This window comes from Saimiri boliviensis, chromosome 1 (genome assembly GCF_048565385.1).
Source record: "Saimiri boliviensis isolate mSaiBol1 chromosome 1, mSaiBol1.pri, whole genome shotgun sequence".
Taxonomy (NCBI): Eukaryota; Metazoa; Chordata; class Mammalia; order Primates; family Cebidae; genus Saimiri; species Saimiri boliviensis.
The window spans coordinates 68,212,745-68,232,002 of NC_133449.1; the positions used below are offsets into that span (position 1 = coordinate 68,212,745).

General features: G+C 39.3%; 1 protein-coding gene across 1 annotated transcript in view; it reads right to left on the reverse strand.

Annotated features, from left to right (window-relative positions):
• Positions 1-17,487, reverse strand: part of GMCL1 (germ cell-less 1, spermatogenesis associated) — a 56,049-nt gene extending 38,562 nt beyond the window's left edge. Inside the window, exons 1-6 of the mRNA XM_010333504.3 lie at positions 16,999-17,487; positions 9,599-9,722; positions 7,630-7,726; positions 6,433-6,530; positions 4,223-4,335; positions 3,275-3,340 (exon numbers count right to left, since the gene is read on the reverse strand). Coding sequence (XP_010331806.2) covers positions 3,275-3,340; positions 4,223-4,335; positions 6,433-6,530; positions 7,630-7,726; positions 9,599-9,722; positions 16,999-17,255 — 755 coding nt within the window. The 5' untranslated portion in view covers positions 17,256-17,487. The remainder of the gene's footprint in view (positions 1-3,274; positions 3,341-4,222; positions 4,336-6,432; positions 6,531-7,629; positions 7,727-9,598; positions 9,723-16,998) is intronic.
• Positions 17,488-19,258: the final 1,771 nt, after the last annotated feature.

Here is a 19,258-nt window from a genome sequence, read left to right on the forward strand (position 1 = left end):
TTTGAGGCTAGATGTTTGACATCAGCCTGGACAACATGTTGAGACCTTTCGCTACCAGAAAGGAAAAAAAAAAAAAAAGAGCCAGTCATGTTGGCGTGTGACTGTAGTCCCAGCTAGCTACCTGGGAGGGCTGAGCAGGTAGGAGGGATCACTTGAGCCTAGGAGGTGGAGGCTGCAGTGAGCCAAAACTGTGCCACTGCTCTCCAGCCTGGGCAACAACAGAGCAAAACACTGTCTCCAAAAAAAAAAAAAAAAAAGAAAAAAGAAAATACACTAAAACAGCTGTATCTTCAAAGTAATCTTTAACCTCTGGGTTTAAGAGAACTGCTTAGTTATAAACTATAGTTTTATTACTATTCAAGAGAATAGACAAGAAAGATGTGCTAGTTATTTCGAGCGAATATGATACTACCAGTTGTTTGTTTGTTTTGCTTTTTCTTCATTCTTTCTTTCCTTTGAGCCATAAAAAGCCAAGAGAGCATCTTGGTTTTTAAGAGGATTCTGCTCGTTTTCCTAAAAGCTCAATGAGATATTGGAGTCGTCCCTTTGTATCTGTGGGTGATAGGTTTCAGAACCCCCTACAAATACCAAAATCCTCTATGCTCAAGTCCCTTATATAAAATGGCATCGTATTTGCTTGTAACCGATGCACATCCTCCCATATACTTTAAATAATCTCTAGATGTTTTTAATAGTACCTAATACAATGTAAATGTTACATAAATAGTTTTTATATGATACTGGGTTTTTCAAAAATAGTTTTTCCCCCAAATATTTTCAATTGGCAGTTGGTTGAATCCACAAATGGAGAACTCACAGATATGGAGGGTTGACTGTATTAAAGTGTTTCTAACGGTTTTCAAATCAAACATTCTGCAGTGATTTATTTATGCCTTGACATCACCAGGTGATGAATGTCTCTCCCACTTCTCTATCAAATTATCTCATAAAGGCAAAAGAAAGGAAAGAACCCAATAACCTAGGAGGTGGTCTAACCATAAAAAGTAACATTTCTATAATTTGTATTTTATCTTGAGAGTTCAAGGAAATTTGAATTCTTTCTATTCCATAATGTATTTAAACATAAAAATGTTGGTTGGGCGTGGTGGCTCATGCCTGTTATCCGAGCATTTTGGAAGGCTGAGGCGGGTGGATTGCCTGAGCTCAGGAGTTTGTGACCAGCCTGGGCAACACAGTGAAATTCTCTATTTGTGGATTCAACCAACTGCCAATTGAAAATATTTGGGGGAAAAAATTATATATATATATATATATATACTTATAACAACTATGTAACATTTACATTGTATTAGGTACTATAAGAACACCTGGAGATTATTTAAAGTCTCTACTAAAATAGAAAAAATCAGCCAGGTGTGGCAGCATGCACCTGTAGTCCCAGCTACTTGGGAGACTGAGGCAGGAGAATTAGCTGAACCCGGGAGGCAGAGGTTGCAGTAAGCTGAGATTGCACCACTGCACTCCAGCCTGGACAACAGAGTCAGACTCTGTCTCAAAAAGAAAAAAAAAAAACGTTTACCTCTTTCCCACCTCCTTCTCACCAAAAAACAAAAACAAAAAATCAATGAAATTCACATCCCAGGGAGCTATGCAATGTTTGTCTTTGGTTTTGCATATTTCCATCAGAATGTCACATACTCCTGGGCACATCTGTATCCTTGTCTCAGAAGCACCACTGTCAAGGAAATGCAAGCCAGAAAATGACTGCAATGCCAACCACTCTTCAGGTTCATTGCTAGCCAGATTTTCTCAGACCCATCACAAATACCTTAGTCCCATTACTATAAATAAGCTCCTTGATAGCAACAGTCTATGACAAAATCATCTCTGCATCCTTCATAGCCCCTAACAGGGTATCTTTACACATAATGAACAGTCAGGAAGTACTTGTTACAGGAAGGAATAAATGGATAATATGCGTACTTAACTCAAAACGCCAAACTAAGCTAAGTCCAGTGGTATGTGTGTATAGTCCATGCTACTTAGGAGGCTGAGGTGGCAGGACTGCTTGAGCCCAGGAGTTTGCGTCTACCCTGGGCAACATGGCAAGGCAGTCCTCATTGTCACTGCCATATTTCTTGTTGGTTTTTAGGACCCTGGAATCCATTTCTCAGGGATGACTATGGTCCTGACTATTCCAGCTTAGACTACATATTCCATAGGCGATGGAGAAATCTTGGACCTCTGGCTCTGTGCTGTGCTATGCATGACCGGGTCCCACTTGAGGAAGAAGGCAGCGCAGGTCACGTGGGAGCCTCTGTAGCCCCAGCCCGAAGCCTTCATGGGACTCTGTGTGGCACTAACATTTTAAAGGAAGATCGATATTTTCTCAAAGAGAGGGGATGTCACTATGTTGCCCAGGATAATCTCAAACTCCTAGATTGAAACAATCCTCCCATCTTGGCCTCTCAAAGTGCTGGGATTACAGGTCTAGGTTTTCCCAACTCTGCTTTTCAAGAGAAATCCTGAGGACTGATTGGCTTTTTTTTGTCTAAAACCACGACCTGTGAATTTGTAACACTCAGGGACCAGCCGTAGACTTCACTCGTCAGGAGTGGGAATATCTTGACCTGGTTCAGAAGGCCTTGTACCAGGAAGTGATGGTGAAGAACTATGGTAACTTGGTCTCACTGGGGTCTCGCTCTATCACTGAGGCTGGAGTGCAGTGTCGCAATTACAGCTGACTGCAACCCTGACCTCCATAGCTCAAGCAATCATCCTGCTTCAGCCTCCCAAGTAGCTGGTACTACAGATTTGGATTCAAGGTGTGAAATAATCAGAGACGGAAAAATGTACACGTATAGGAAATGCACATCTGTTACTCCACATTAGAGAATTCATTCTAGTGAGAAAACTGACCAAAATGAAGAGTTCTGGAAGGTTAAAAAAATAAAAGGGCCAAAACAGTTTTTTCAAACTTATTTCTCAATAATAAAGATGGTTTTTAATATGTAACTTTTAAATTCTCCAAGAGCCTGGCAAAACCCAAAACTTTTCTATAGTCTTATAACAGTAATGCATTTTTCTATTAAAATTGGTTAAAACAGTAGACATAATATCCATTACATCCTTCACAACAAAGAACTAGTTTGTGTAGCATTTCTTCAGCTTATGGATGTAGTCAAGCCCTTTCATTAAATTGTTTGCTTTTTCATAATATATTTTTGTGTTCTATAAAAACGTTGCATACTTTAACAAATGGTAAACAATATTTTAGGATGACTAATTATAAAGTTACTAGAAATTCAAATACCTGAGTTCTTTAAAAAGTTCAACATTCTGGTGAGTCATCAAATTGTTTAGAAGCCATTCAAGGCACCTGAAATTAAAATATATAATTATTATATTATATGCCATGCATTTACAATTTATTAAGTAGGACTTACAGTTAAAATAAAATCAGAATATTGATCTTGCCAGAACATGCTCAAAACTTTTAGCTTAACAATAGGAAATTTAGTATTATTTTTGTCAGTGGATATTACTAGAGAGTATTTTCTTTATATTAACAAGAGCATTTCTAATTTTAACAGCTTCATTTTGAGTTTGTGTTAAATAGTTTAAGGGATCTGCATACTACTATAACCTTCTTTAAAATCTCAAAATGGGTATTGCAACTTTCAGCAGTTAGAAGAAATGTCAGTTGTTGCAATGATAGACAATGATAATGTCTATCAGGCCTACTTCTTAAACAATTTTAATAGAAAACATACTATAAAGTGCAGTGGTACCATCACAGCTCATTGCAGCCTTGAACCTCCTGGGCTCAAAGAATCCTCTGACCTCAGCCTCCAGAATAGCTGGGACCACAGGTGCATGCCACCATAACTGGCTAATTTTTAAATTTTTTGTAGAGATGGGATCTCCCTATGTTGCTCAGGCTGGTCTTAACCTACTGGGCTCAAGTGATCCTTCTGCTTTGGCCTCCGGGATTATAGGTATTAGCCACCACACCCAATCAAGAGTGATATGGTTTTTATAAGCATGTAGATAACCCACCTCTGGTCACTTACAAAGACAACACTTTTGAGGAATTTACTAATTAGTCCAAAAGTTAAAAGGGGCTTTTTATTTAACAAAACTCCCTTCCCCTATCCTATTTTTCCTTAATTCTTTCTTATAGCTATACATTCTCTTAAGAAACTAAAGCAACCAAATTTCTAAAAGTGGGAAATGAAGCAAAACAAGAAAGGTAACTCACTTTTTCTTTACAGAATCTAATCCATAGGTCCCTGCTGATGTGTAATAGCCACATACAGTTTTCACATTAATTGTTTCCTTCATTGTCTCACCACACTGCTGTATTAAACCATCCTGTAAATATAAATAAGCACTGGAAAGGCCCATTTCACGTGGGAAAAATTAGCTCTGATATGTGCTTTTACATATTAAAAAGTAAAAAAAAAAAAAAAAAAAAAGGAAGGAAGAAAGAAAAGAAAGAAAACTCATTAAGTGCAGCAAGCCTAAGTTGTTTTTTTTTTTTTTTAATAAGTCCAATAAAAATAGTGAAAAAAATTCAGCAAGTATTCAACTAAATACTTGGAATTTGAAAATGGAAGGTCAGGGAGCAGTAAGGTAGGGATGAATAATGTTATTCTTTTTCTTTTCTATTGTTCACCTCTCTGAGACCTTTGCAAATTTCTTTAGCAGCATTTTGTCTGGTTTGCCATTTCTTTCGAACTCTACATAGTCAGCTAACCATGTGATGGGCCTGAACAAACAGTATGAATTAGCAGAAAGTAATTATTAAAGTTTAAAATACCTACAATATCTAAGAGATACACCTAAAACAAGTATATTATTATTTTAAATGACTAATATTAAAGTTTTAACCTAAAATGTTTATATAAGTTTTAAGTGAACTAACTTTGATAGAAAGAATATTACTTTTCATTCGAATTTCTGAAATATATTCATCATGCAGGTATATTAATAAGTTAGAGGGAGTAAATTGTAAAAATAATGTAGAAAGTGAATTCAGAACAAACTCAAAAGGACCAGAGTTAGAAAATATAGTATACTTATTGGAAATAAGTATTGAAAGGTTCAAAATCTTTTGAAAATCAAATGACCTCAACCAAGGATATTTAGCAAGCTGTTAACTAATACTTCAAATAAATCAGTACAAAAATACCACATAAAAGTAAACTTTAAGATTAAAATAAAACATTGATTCCATTAGGATTTTAAACTTAGCTGCAAATCATTCTAGACTCCTCCCCTTTTCTCTTAACATTTAGTCTGTCACCAAGTACAGTGGATTATCCCTGCTTAATCTCTGGTATCCACTTTTTCCTCTCCAAGCTTATTGCTCCTACCCTACTTTCCTTCCTTGGATGACTGGAATAAGTTTTTGTCTCTAAGGCTGTACTCATCTTTGCTTCAATTCATCCTTCACATTGTTACTGAAGCATTCTTTCTAAAACATAACTTTGTCTTTCCCCTGATAAAATATTCCAAAGGGACTTATGTGTAGGCTAAACTTCTTAGCAAAGTATAGAGGTATTTTCATGATCTGGCTTCTGCCTCCCTCTTGTCAATCCTTCTTATGTTTATGTGGGAGCCATGTTCCTGTTAGTCTTGAATCCTCCACTGTTTCATATCGCTAGGTCTTAGTTTACTCTGTTCTCTGTCTGAAATGCTCTTCCTTCCTCTCCTTTCTTTGGAATACAAACACACACCTTTCAAGACTCAATGTGAAAACATAACTTTCTTCTGTGATACAACCAGGATGAACTGACTACTCCCTTCTTTATGCATTCACTAAACCCTACAGAATCTTTATTATCCTGTCTGTAATACTGAACAGCTCTTACTTTACCTTTGGGTTTGTATATCAACCCTCCCTCCCCTCTCTACACACACATACTATATTGTGAACTTTTTGAAGGTATGGATTATACCTTAAGTTACCATTGGATTTCTGTTTCTAGTTTGACACACTGCTCAATACACTTCTGTCAGATGAACAAATCTGTCATTCTAACAGTAGATTAAAATACATATATGTGATTTAACACAATTCTTTCAAAATTAAGAGAAAATTTAAATACTAGGCATGCCATGCTTATTTGAACCCATGGAATTAATTAGTAATCATCTGCTTGTCGTTAATGCATAGAAATCTGTAAATGACCTTAGACAAGTAAATTTTTTCCACATTATAGTCATACTAAGATATCTACACAAAAATGGTCTGCATTCATTTTATACAGACATCATGACTCCCTCAGTCGTAATAAACTGCTTTTGGTTAAGCATTTTAAATGATTTATAACAAATGGCCTATTTATATGTTTCATTTTTATGTAAAAACTCTAAAAAGCTAAGCTTTATTTTTGTTTTTGGAGTGTACATTTTGAGACAAAGATTATTATTCTGAACCTTTCTTTGAATAATGTACATACTTACCAACTGTAGCATACAAGCTGCTGCCAAAATGGCAACAACTCGACTGGGCTTTATCAAGACATCATCCCGATACAGTGAACCAAATGCAACCTGCAGTGCTGAAAGCAAGGTACACATGTAGAATAAAATAATATTTATACCTATCAAAAGTATTAGACAAATAACAGCGAAGGCTGTCTTTACACACAAAGACATTTGTCTAAATGTGGCATGTACACAAAAGGATAACAAAAATATCTCTAATTAAAATGCTAGTGATGGTTACTGGTTGACACTATTAATTTAGTAACAAGGTTATAAATCTGTTTATTCTACCAGATCTAGCTGCATTCTTCTAACATCTAATCTTGACATCAGTCTTTACAACCAAGATGCCTTGGAAGTTGTATTTCTGAGCAGACCAATCGTTAAGTAAAAGTATGCAGATGTAAAGATAATCTTAACCCTACTTGCTTTCAGTGCTTCACCACTGGGAAATGTGGTATAGCTCTTCAGTCCTGTCCATGCCACAGTCATGCCCAGCCCCCACAGTGATCTATGCCTGTCCATCCTTCCTTCACTGCCACTGTTATGAATGTCCCACATGGTTTGCTTTGCAAATATTCTTAATTAATGTCTTTCTTTGCCTTTGTATTGAGCACCAGGTACTTCCATGTAGACCACCAATGAGGGGAGCAGCAAGAGCACTGGAATAGGAATGAGGAGAGCTGTAGTCGGACGTCGGCTCACTAAACTGCTCTGAGGTCCAAAATAAGTTCCTTAACTCCTCTGGGCCTCAGTTTCCTCAACTAAGGATTCTTTTAGCTCTAAAACAACATTAAATGATTTATACCTTTATTGTTCCCAGAAAACATCTTCATACACAGGGAATAATCAGCAAGTATTATTTACCAGATTTTCTATGTAATTTTAAAAAATGGTCATACTTCTCCTTCCTTCATCCTACATCTTCCATATCCCAGGTGGGCATATTTACAAAGATAAGTAAACAGACTGATAAGGCCCACTTGACAAAACAGATTAGTGATAGGACAGACAGAACTAATAAATTATGGAGTGAATCAACATAAAATTATCATCTTGAGGTGATAAAAGTTTTCTAGACTACAAGGCTAGAAGGAATTATTTATTTTCTACCAAAAAAATAAGCTTATGTTTTTATGATTGTTGTATAATAGTAATTATTTTGGTGGTTACCTTCTACATCAATGTTCTGGTCAGGAATCTCTAGTTCAATAATATTCATGCTGGATTCTTTCCAAGAACCACTGAACATACTAGAAAAGTAGCCAGACTTTAAAAAAAAAAAAAAAAAAGTCAATGATTATCAAGTACTTTCTCTGTCTTCCAATTATTTTCCCATTTCTAATTCCAAGCAAACTATTCTACCCATTAATTAAACTCATCCATTCTATTACTTCAACAGAAAAAGAATTGCCAAATATGTCTATGGGAGAAAATAAATTAAGATAAGGACATTATCTTAATAAATATGCTTTCAGTTTAGTACTACTTTAACAAAAACTAAAACACATTCTTATATTACTATCTAAACTGAATTCTTGTATTTCTGTTTGAACCTGGTTAGCTTTTTACTCAAACTTACTGTACGCTTGAGTAGCTATAAGAGACCAGACCAGTCCCAAGTCAGCAAAAACAGGATGCTACCCAAAGAAATTAGGGAAAATCCAAAATTTAGTTTAATGAGAAATTTCCAGAATGAACCTGAATTTTTTGGAACGGTAAAGAATGAAATCTTTAGTTATCTGCCAGATAGCACTCCTCATATTATAATTACTTTGAGATAGATAAAATATTAACTTATTTAAAAATGCTGACCCTCTGGCCCTGCCCTGAGCCTGACAGCAGCAGGCTCAGAAAACAAAACAAAACAAAACAAAACAAAACAAAACAAAACAAAAAATGTTACTGAGTACTTAGTATACAGAAGGCACTGTGAATACAGAAAAAAACAAAATCGAAATTGTTTCTGTCCTCAGGGGGCTCATATTTTAGCACATGGCTTGAACTATAATCAATACAGCTTGCATGAGAGGTAAAGTTTTAACAGAGGCATTCTCACCCTCAAGTCCACAAAACTGCTTTCAGAGCTTAAAAAGAAACTATATGAATCTCATCTTGAAGTTAACAGCAATATTCTGATATATTATCTGGGCAACATACTTCAAGCCAAAATGAAATTGTTCAAAAATACATTTTAAAAACACGATTAAAATGTTATAGAAGGCAATTCCTTTTCAAATACTTTTACTGAAAAATTTTATACTATATTGTCTTACCAGTAATTATTCTCAAATGGTAAAGAGGAAAAATATAAGTTCTAAAGGATAAAAACTGTTATTTTATTCCTAGTGCCTAGAATAATATCCAGCTTAAAGATTTGATGAAAGAACAAGTGAATAAAATATTTGAGCCATTAGAGGATCATCATATTCTATTTTGAAAGCTCTGATTTTTTTTTTTTTGTTGTTGTTGAGACAGAGTCTCACTCTGTCGCCCAGGCTGGACTGCAGTGGTGTGATCTCGGCACACTGCAACCTCCGCCTCCCAGGTTCATGTGATTTTTCTGCCTCAGCCTTCTGAGGAGTTGGGATTACAGGTGCCCACCACCACTCCTGGCTATGAAAGTTCTGAATTTTTAAGGTGGGGTGGGGGATAGTAACATTTTCAGAACAGAAATCTACTTAGTCTATATACTTTTGGGTCTTGTCTTTACCTGGATATTCCAGGAAAGAACTTTCCATTGACACTCAACGTGAAATACAAAGCAACATTTCAGATGAGTTTATCCAATTTAAATAACCATAGGCAAAATAAACACATTCAATCTTAACTTTAATGTTAAACATTTTCTTCCTAATTTTTCCCCTTTTATCAACAGAAGGCACCAAAATAATCACCTTATGAAGTAATGACAAATATATAGTATTAGGCTAGTATGATACGGAAACCTCAAAATCTCTTTCTAGACCAAACTAAGTTTTCACTAACAATTTTTTGCCATTTTTCTTACAGAAGTTTTATCAAATGAGAGGATTTAACCACTAAGGTGTCTATGCAAAAGATTACTGTGAAGCGCAATGAGAAAGAACATGACTTAAGAGTTTAAGTGACTACCCTGTTATTCAAATAGGAATATACTTACTTGACATAAATATATTTTGTGTAAGCTCCATTCTTCTCCTAGAGCACAAATCTTAATGTCACTGTTTTCACCATTCAGAAATAATGTTTGATAAATATATTTGGATGTACTCTTTAATTTTTTCCTGTTAAAAGAAACGAAAAGTCACATATAAAAGTTAATGTTTTACTGATTTTGCTTATATTTCTAAATACTTTTTTGTTCAATTTCTATTAAATAGAGTCAACTTATCTATTGTGTAAAAGGATGGGGGACAGTATATATTCAAATTTTCTTGTGTCTGGAAGAGAATATGAAACTAATAATAATGGTTATCTCTGGGGTCCTCTATTCACGAGAGAGATAGTGGAGAAATGGGGGCAGTGTGGGAGGGAAACTTTTCACTACACATGTTTACCAATTTTGGACTAATTTAATTACCTATTTAATAGATTAAGAAGTCAGCATGTTGATTTTTTGCTTATTTCCTTATTTAGAAACCAGCACTATGAAGGATCACAAATACTGCAATAATCTGCAACTAGAAAATGAAGAACAATAGTAAACATTTCACCTACCCAAGTAACTTTAAAATAATTTACATTTAATCTTATTTTCGTACCAAACTATTTTTAAACTACTTAAAATGTTTTCCTCCCACTGGACAAATGGTTTGCAACCTTAGATCAAATGTTTTCTTTTCTATTATTTATTTATTTTAGATGAAAGGTTTTAAAAATTGCTCAAAGAAGTCGTCTTAGGGGCCACCAAGGAGAGCTGAGGAGTGAACTGTGAGCATCCCACCTAACTTCAACCAGAGCAGCATCACCTACTATATCTATAAACATGCTGGATTTCTGCACAGACTTAATTTAAAGGAAGACTTGACTAAAAAAATAAAGTTCGAAAATCATTGCTCAAAATAATCTAGTAACTAAGAAAAGGTCCTAGGCAGCGGCTGATCAATATCTTAAATTCCTAACCAATTCTGACAGCTTTACTAGTACATAAAACCTTCAATCTCTTTTTAAAAATGAAGTAATTGTTTCAGACATCCTGAACTGGTGAATTTAACACCTGGGTACTTAACACCTCTTCCTAGCCAACAATTAAAAACATCACAAGCCTTAGTGGTAACAAACTTGGGTTTGAGTCCTAGCCGTGCCTCTGCTCAGTTGCCACAGCTATAAAAAGAGGACATTAATAGTATCCACTTCATTGGTTATGATGAGAAATCAAGAGACAACGTAGTTTCTAGTTCCCGATAGCAGAATGTGCACAAGTTGGCTTCCCATCCCTCCCCAAATTACATTAAAGATTAAGAGTACAAAAAGGATTAAGTCCACACTAGCAGAAAGGTGAGGGTAGGCTTATCATTTGATGAGAGACTTCTACAGATCTGAAAGTTAGAAACTAAACTGAAATGAAAAAGAACAGTGAAAGCCACAGCGAAAAATACATGATGGAGGCTAAGCGTATCTGCCCATCAGAACCCTTGGGAGATGTGCCGGGTGTGGTGGCTAATACCTGTAATCCCAGCACTTTGGGAGGCAGAGGTGGGTGGATCACAAGGTCAGGCATTCGAGACCAGCCTGGCCAACATGGCGAAACCCTGCCTCTACCAAAAATACAAAAATTAGCCAGGCGTCGTGGTGGCTGCCTGTGGCCCCAGCTACTCAGGAGGCTGAGGCAGGAGAATCAGTTGAATCCAGTAGGTGGAGGTTATAGTGAGCTATCATACCACTGTACTCCAGCCTGGGAAACAGAGCAAGACTCCATCTCAAAAAAAAAAAAAAAAAAAAAAAAAAAAAGAACCCTTGGGAGAAAAGAAGGATAAGGTCTCAGGGAAACAAAGGCCGAGGTAAGAAGAGGGGCAGAAAATGGGGAAACTTACTCCCCTAATGGCTTCCCCCATTCTATGAACACAGAGTATAGTTATGGAGAGTACAGATACAAGGCAAAAAGATTCCAAGGCTTTTCTAGAAAGAAACAGTACAAAGCTAACAGAAGACCTAAGGCTTGTAGTACAGCTGCTGGAGCGCAGAAAAAGCAATCCTCATTCTGAAATTTAAAGAATCTGTGTGGGCTGTTCACTCCCAATCCATTCACTCTAAGTCATGGTTCCCAAACTGTATGTGAAATTCACCAGTTCAGGATACCATCTGAACTTAGAGTACCACAGCCAACTCAGAGAGGCATGTGGACTATTTTAAATATGAAGGAAACACAGTAACATCTTTCAGATACCATGCAATCTGCTATCATTAGGTTGTTTGGCCCTAACTATGAAGTATTTCTTTTGGACCATGGGTGAAAATTACTAAAACATGAAAAGTGCTGTGATCCAAGAAAGCTTGGAACCTCTGCTCTACAACAAAGCATGCCCCACCTATAATCAACTTAGTAGTCTTCTTACTCAAAGAAGAGGTACAGTGGAAATAGATCTATTTACTCAATTAAAACATGATACACCAGCACCAGTTACTCATTCTTAAATATAAACGGACAAGCAAGAAAGGATTATCTAACATGAGGAAGAATAAGAGTGAGAGAGAGAGAGAGAGAGAGAGACAGAGAGACAGAGACACTCCCTCCACTCCCAGAACATATAATTCAGGGAAAAAAGAGAGGGAAAAAAAAAAAAAAAAAACCCTCTCACTGGTATACCTAAAGATCTGAGATTATTATATTTACCTCATAGGATGCTGTGATAAAGGATTACTCAGAACAAGAAAGAGCTTTTAGACAATAAAGACATGATTGCTGAAATTTAAACAAACAAACCAAAGAATGTCTGATGAAAAAGTTAAAGAAAATTTCCCAGAACATAAAGCAAAAAGACAAAGAAAAGAAAAAAGAGACAGAGGCATAATCCAAGAAATCCAAAATTCAGTTAAGAGGCATCCCAGAAAGAGAAAATAAAGGTAACAAGCAAAAAGAAATAATGGAAGAAATTAATTTAAAAAATTTCCCCAAAACTAAGGTAGTATACGAGTCTTCAAATTATAAGGAGCCAACAAGTACCATTGAAAAACCCACACTTAACCGCATTCCAGTTAAATCCCAAAATACCAAAGGAAAAATTCCACAAGTTCCAAAGAGCAAAAATGGTCACCTGAAAAGAGAATTAGACCAGGATCAAATTTTTCATCAAGACCGTAGGCCTGAAGACAATGAAGAAGTGTCATCAAAGATATGAAGATAGTTACATTAGATTTCCACACCCAGTCAGAGGATGAATAAAGTAAAAGACACTAAATTTATACCTAAATACGCACAAATTACCCCCTTTTGTACCCTTCCTTGGAAAAATACTTGTGGATGTATTAAAGAATTCTTAAAATGAGTAAGAAAGAAATACAGGCTACACAAAATAATGGATTCAATCCTAGAAATGGAGTGAAAGTTAAGTCCCAGGATAAGAACAGACAAATCCAGACTGGAACAGGAGGATGGAGGAGGTCTAAGGTTTTGAGAAGGATTCCATGAAAATGTGTTTCAAAATACTTTTCTGTGTTTTTTCAGAAAAACCTGAAACCATGATGAAAGAATATTATTATTCTGTCAATAAAAAAGTAATACAAAAAAGGCACTGTCCAAATAAGATACAAATAAAAGCAGGGCCTAACTTTAAGCATTTAATGAAATGTAAGAAAAGATTCCATGTAACCGTGAGGTTAGAAAATTTCTCTCTTTGAACAGACAAGGGGTTGTGACATTGGACCCATCAAGTATGATTTATAATCATGGCACACTACTTAACTCTTCAGAAACCATATAGACATAGTTATAACTATGGAATGTTGTTTCGATATTTTAGAGACAAGCTATGGACAAAACACTCAAGATCTGGTTGTAGAACAGTGTGAGTTTTAACAGTTCTTTAAATGTAAAGGTAAAGCATGCAGTTGACAAAGGTATGAGGTGGAAGTTGGACCTAAAAGCTAAAACTTCATGAGGTAGTTTGTTGAGACAGGAGAGCACACCAGACAACCTCAGGAAGCATATACCGGGGCCAACACACAAAATTCAACATCTTAGTATTTTCTTTTTTAAACTTTTATTTATTTAGTTTTTAAGACAGGGTCTCTGTCGCCCAGACTGGAGGGCAGTCGTGCAATCTTGGCTCATTGCATCCTCCCCCTCATATGTTCAAGTGATTCTTCTGCCCCAGTCTCCTGAGTAGCTGGGACTATAGCTGTGTGCCACCAAGGTTAATTTTTGTATTTTTTTGTAGAGACGAGATTTCACTGTGTTGGCCAGGCTAGTCCAAAACTCCTGGCCTAAAGTGATCCACTAGCCTCGGCTTCCCAAAGTGCTGGGATTACAGGCGTGATATTTTCTTACACCCTACATCCATACTGGGCTGAATAATACAAGCATCTTCCAGTAATATACACACACCAAATTCTAACATGCATTTTCTGATAAAGGTTTGCTTTAAAAACTTTCCATTCCAGTTCACTCATGTAGTTCAGAAGCTGGTACACTTTTTCTGTAAAGGTCTAGACAGTAAATATCTTTAGCTTTCTGGGCCAGAAAGCCTCCAAGCAATTTTCCTGGCATCCTAGTGGGCAGTTTCCTTCTTGCCAGCCTCAGCCTACCACACCTGAGCAAACTTTTCCACCATCCAGGGAGCTATAGCCACGCCTTCTCCAACATTATCTGAATCTTAGTTTGGGAAAGAGCTGGGGGCACCTGTCCCAAATTTGCTCCTTCTGTGGCTATTCTGCCTCAGCCTTGGAAGTAGTGACCACTCCATGTATTTTCTAGGGATCTCTTTAGTGTTTTGTCCTCAGTAGTTAATACTCTGTCTTGTTAAAAACGTTTATATTAAATTTTCCCTATTCAAATTGCTGTGTGATTTTTCCCCTTCAAATGCACTGTGACCTATATTTCAATTACATTAAATATAAGTGGTCTAACTACTAATTGGAGGTTAGATTATCCTGTTGGATTAAAAAGGCAGGACTCAACTATATGCTGTTTACATGATATCTATTTTAAATATACACAGGTAAAAAGTGAAAGGAGGGAAAATGAGATATCATTCAGACATTTATCAAAAGAAAGTGGGTGATGGGTGATGGATACGATACAATCCCAGACTTCATCACTACTCATTATATGCATATAAGAAACCTGAACTTGTACTCCCTAAAAATAAATAAATAAATAAATGTGGTAGTGGCTAAATTACTAGGGATAAAGAAGGATGAACACTTTGTTATGTTAAAGGATCCAATTCGCCAAGGAGACATATTTACTGCGTGCGTACATGCTAGACACTGTGCATTTGTTTGTTCTCTTATTTGTCAAACCCTAAAAGGCAGGTATTTGCAGGTCCAATTTACATATGAGGAAAATAAGGCTATCAAGTGCAGAATACAGACAAGAAGTCAGAATTTTTTTTTTTTTTAGATAGTCTTGCTTTGTCACCAGACTGGGGTGCAGTGTGATCTCAGCTCACTGCAACCTCGCCTCCCAGGTTCAAGCCATTCTCCTGCCTCAGACTTCGGAGTAGCTGGGATTACAGGCACCCACCACCATGCCCAGTTAATTTTTGTATTTTTAGTAGAGACAGGGTTTGGCCAGGGTGGTTTTGAACTCCTGACCTCTGGTGATCTGTCTGCCTCAGCCTCCCAAAGTGCTGGGATTATAGGCATGAGCCACTGCACTCAGCCAATAAGTCAGAATTTGAACTCTTAAAACTATGCTACAGGCTGGGCACGGTGGCTCGTGCCTGTAATCTCAACACTTTGGGAGGTCAAGGCAGGAGGACCACTTGAGGCCAGGAGTCTGAGGCCAGCTGGGGCAATAAAGTGAGACCCTGTTTCTACAAATAAAAAAAAATTAGGCTAGGCGTGGTAGTGCATGCCTGTGGTCTCAGCTACACAGGAGGCTGAGGTGGGAGAATGGCCAAAACCTGAAAGGTCAAAGTGCAGTAAGCCATGACTCTGCCACTGCATTCCAGCCTGGGTGACAGAGTGAGACCCTGTCTCAAACAAGGGAAAAATTTTTCAAAAGAAAAAAAAAACTATGCTACACTGACTCTTCAAAAATGTTACAGGGCCGGGCACAGTGGCTCACGCCTGTAATCTCAGCACTTTGGAAGGGTGAGATGGAAGGATAGCTTCTGTCCAGGCGTCTGAGACCAGCCTGGGCAATATAAGAAGTTACGGAATAGTATTCACAATAGGGGTCCATTTTTGTTAAGTAATTACAGACATTTATACAAAAAAAAAAGGTACAAAATGTTTCATAAACCCAACTATTAAGTTTTTAACCTATGATTCCTTTTTTACAATATGCAACACTTGTGTAGCAAAAATTTTTTGAATGTGCTTTTAAAGTTTAATTTTAGGCCAGGTGCGCAGTGGCTCACGGCTGTAATTCCAGCACTTTGGGAGGCTGATGCTGGAGAATCACCTGAGGTTGGGAGTTCGAGACAAGCTTGGGAAACATGGTGAAACCTGTCTCTACTAAAAATACAAAAGCGTGGTGGTATGCACCTGTAGTCCCAGCTTCTCAGGAGGCTGAGGCTCAAGAATCTCTTGAACCAGGAGGTGGAGGTTGCAATGAGCTGAGATCACAACACTGCACTCCGGCCTGGGTGGCACAGCAAGACTGTCTCAAAAACAAAAAAAGAAAAACCATTTAAAAAATTTCATCTGTGACCCTACCAAATGACCTTTGAAAACAAAAGCAGAACCAGAAAGCCGGCCCAGGCTGGCTTTCACATTGTTTGTGTGAGTATATACTCTACTTATAAACTACATTCCAGGCCACAAGTCAATATTCCATCTTTCAACTCATCCCCACTCCCCGCCCCCCCCAAAAAATGGTGAAGCAAGCTGCTGCAGCATCCACGATCAACGACTTCAACTACTTAGAAACTTGCACAGACTTTGTTCCTAGTTAGGAACAAATGTACACTATTGATAAACTTCACCTTTACAATTAAGGAGGACTCCTGGGTGCAATTATTTCCCCTCCACTGAGTGGGCGACAATAAGGGTGCCCATTTCAGAGATTACGTTTAGTGTCTGTACTAAGGCAACCGGATGCAAAACAGCTTACTCTGCGGCTACCCACTTGAGAGGGCAAAGGTGGACTGGGAAGGCCAGCCAGCTGGGCGTCTCTAAGGTTTAACGAGACGCGAGCTCGGGCTTGGCGTTTCTCATCCTCACCTTGGGGTTTCAACAACACCCTAGAAGCGTCTGTGGTTGAAAATGCAGAACACCGGGCGTCTCCCAAGGCGCTCCTCGGTCCGCCCGGCCTCTGGCCGGCTTTCACGTTCACCCTGTCAAGGGCACAACCCCGCTTCACAGACTGGGGAGCGCTGCACCCCACAAGCGCACGGGGCGCCGACTCGGCCCCAAAGCCAACAGGTTCGCGTGCGGGTCCGCGCCCCCACGTACCTTCGAGGGGTGTTGAGGAGCCGCTGCTGCTCGTCCCCCTCCTCCTCGTCGTCCGTCTCCGAGTCTGGGTGACAGTGGCAGAAGGCCCCGCTGCTCCGCTTGCGCTTGTGGCTGCCGGGGCAGTAACAGAAGCCGTGGCCCGCAGCATCGTCTCCAGTGTCCGGCCTCCGGGCCGAGCCCCCCACTCTGGCACCCTGCTCCTGCTCGGCAAGGGTTCGCCTCGGCTGGCGCAGCACCCGGCTGCTCAACGATCCCATGGGTCACGGCTCCCCGGGACTTCAGGGAGCCCAGAGAAGGGGGTCTCCCGCCATGGCCCGGCCGCCGCCAGCCTTCCCAGAGCGCAGGTGCTTATACCGCCAAGTTCTCACGCGCAGCCCCAACCGTTGCAGCGGACGCTACCGCCTCCATCCTCCGCCCCGCCCGCAGCGTCCAGCCGCGCTGCAAGCCCGCACCGCGGGACCTCGCCCCCTCACTTTCGTAACAAAGCGCGGGCCGGAAGGCGCATGCGCGCGGCGAGCCTCCGGAAGGGGCGGGGCAAAGCGGGCGTGCGTGGCAGGTGGAGTCTGCGCACAACTGGGCGCGCCTGTGAGGACTTCCAGTGGGTCTGGCGACCTACTGATACGAGCTTCGGCGTAGACGTAACGTTAAGCCCGTAGTTCACGTACCCCTTTGTGTTGGCAAGACTTGGGACTCCAGTCACTCATTCTTTCTACAAAGGTGCCTTGAGCTCCAGGTGCTTACGGGCCTGTGCTAAGGAAGTGGTGAAACCCCCAAGCTATTTGGTTTCGTGCGGCAGCTCAGCACTTGGCTGGGGCCACGCTCTGCTTGATTGGGCGTGGCCTCCTGTGAGAGGGGCCGTAGGATGAAGCGCTTCCTTAACGTGAGCCCTCCCGTGGAGTAGACGTGAAAGGAACCCATTAAGTTATGAGAACGTTCCCGGCACTCCTTTCCTCTCTAGCAGCGGTGGGATGTCGAATAGGGTCTGGCCCCCGACTGTCGAACTCAGAGAGCCTTCAGGCGGCCCTAGCAAGATTTGCAGGTGTCTGCCTGAAGTAGCAGCTCTTGTGATGGACTCTGGACAGCCAGCATTCCCTCTCTCTCTCCTGTTACTTTTTAAGTAAAATAATAAAAATATTTCAAATAGAGTAATACAAACTCCTGTGGATTAAAACCTAGGTGGAAAAAGAAGACAACTGGCTTGAAATTTTATCAGACTTGATTTCATTCTTTTTTTCTCTCTCAGCTTTATTGAGGTGTAATCAATGATTCATTTTTTTTTTTTTGAATAGAACAATACAGGTAGGCAGAAGCCCCTGCATACCTCCTCCATCTCATTCTGTCTCCCTCCCCAGTGGTAATCACTGTGCTGTGAATGTCGTATCCTGAGACTGTTGTGTATCAATCTCCATGCACGCCCTTACATGCATGCCCATGAATAATATTTTCTTTGGCATATTTACACATATAATTGAGTGCAATCATAGCTGTACCTCTCATTGTGCAGCTTTATCCTCTCTCAAAATTATACTCTCAAGACTTATCCATTTGGTCAATCTCTAGATAATTTTCACTGCTCATTGTATGACTGACCCATAATTTGTTTTCACATTCCTTCGTGAGAGAGGTTATTTCTACTTTAACAATCTTACAGAGCAGCAGTGTACATCATGCGCAGTGGATCACATGATGATCCAAGCAGATCCCCAGAAGTGAATTTGCTGGGAAATTTGCAACTTTTTAGCTATTACCAAATTGCTTTCTGGGTTGATTGTGTCAATATACCAATTTAGACACCCATTGGCAGCATACGTAGTTTGAGGGCCCCAGTGAACTAATGTCTGATTCATGTATGAGAAATCTGAACTGAGAGAGGCTAGCTGAGGCAGCGTGGGGTGGAGGTGGGAGGTGGAGAATGATGGCTGCAAAGTGATCAGCTTGCATATGCAGAATTTGCCAGCAAGAAGAACGTGCAGGTGTTTCCCATGAAGTAGATGTGGACCACCAAGAGATAGCAGGGATGGGATCATCTCAGCTCTTGCCCAATAGGCCTGGAAGGAAGGCAATGAACTTCAGCACTGAGAACCTCAAAGAGTCACCAAATTCCTAGAGGCCGAAGAAAGAGAAATATATTTCCCTTTCCAAAGGAACTGCAGGTGAGTAGCATGATGAGGTTGAGAAAGGAACCCACAAGAATGCCCACAAAATCAACTTTAGTCTGTCAGGGCCACACAGGGGTGATCCTCTACCACCACAGCAGTGA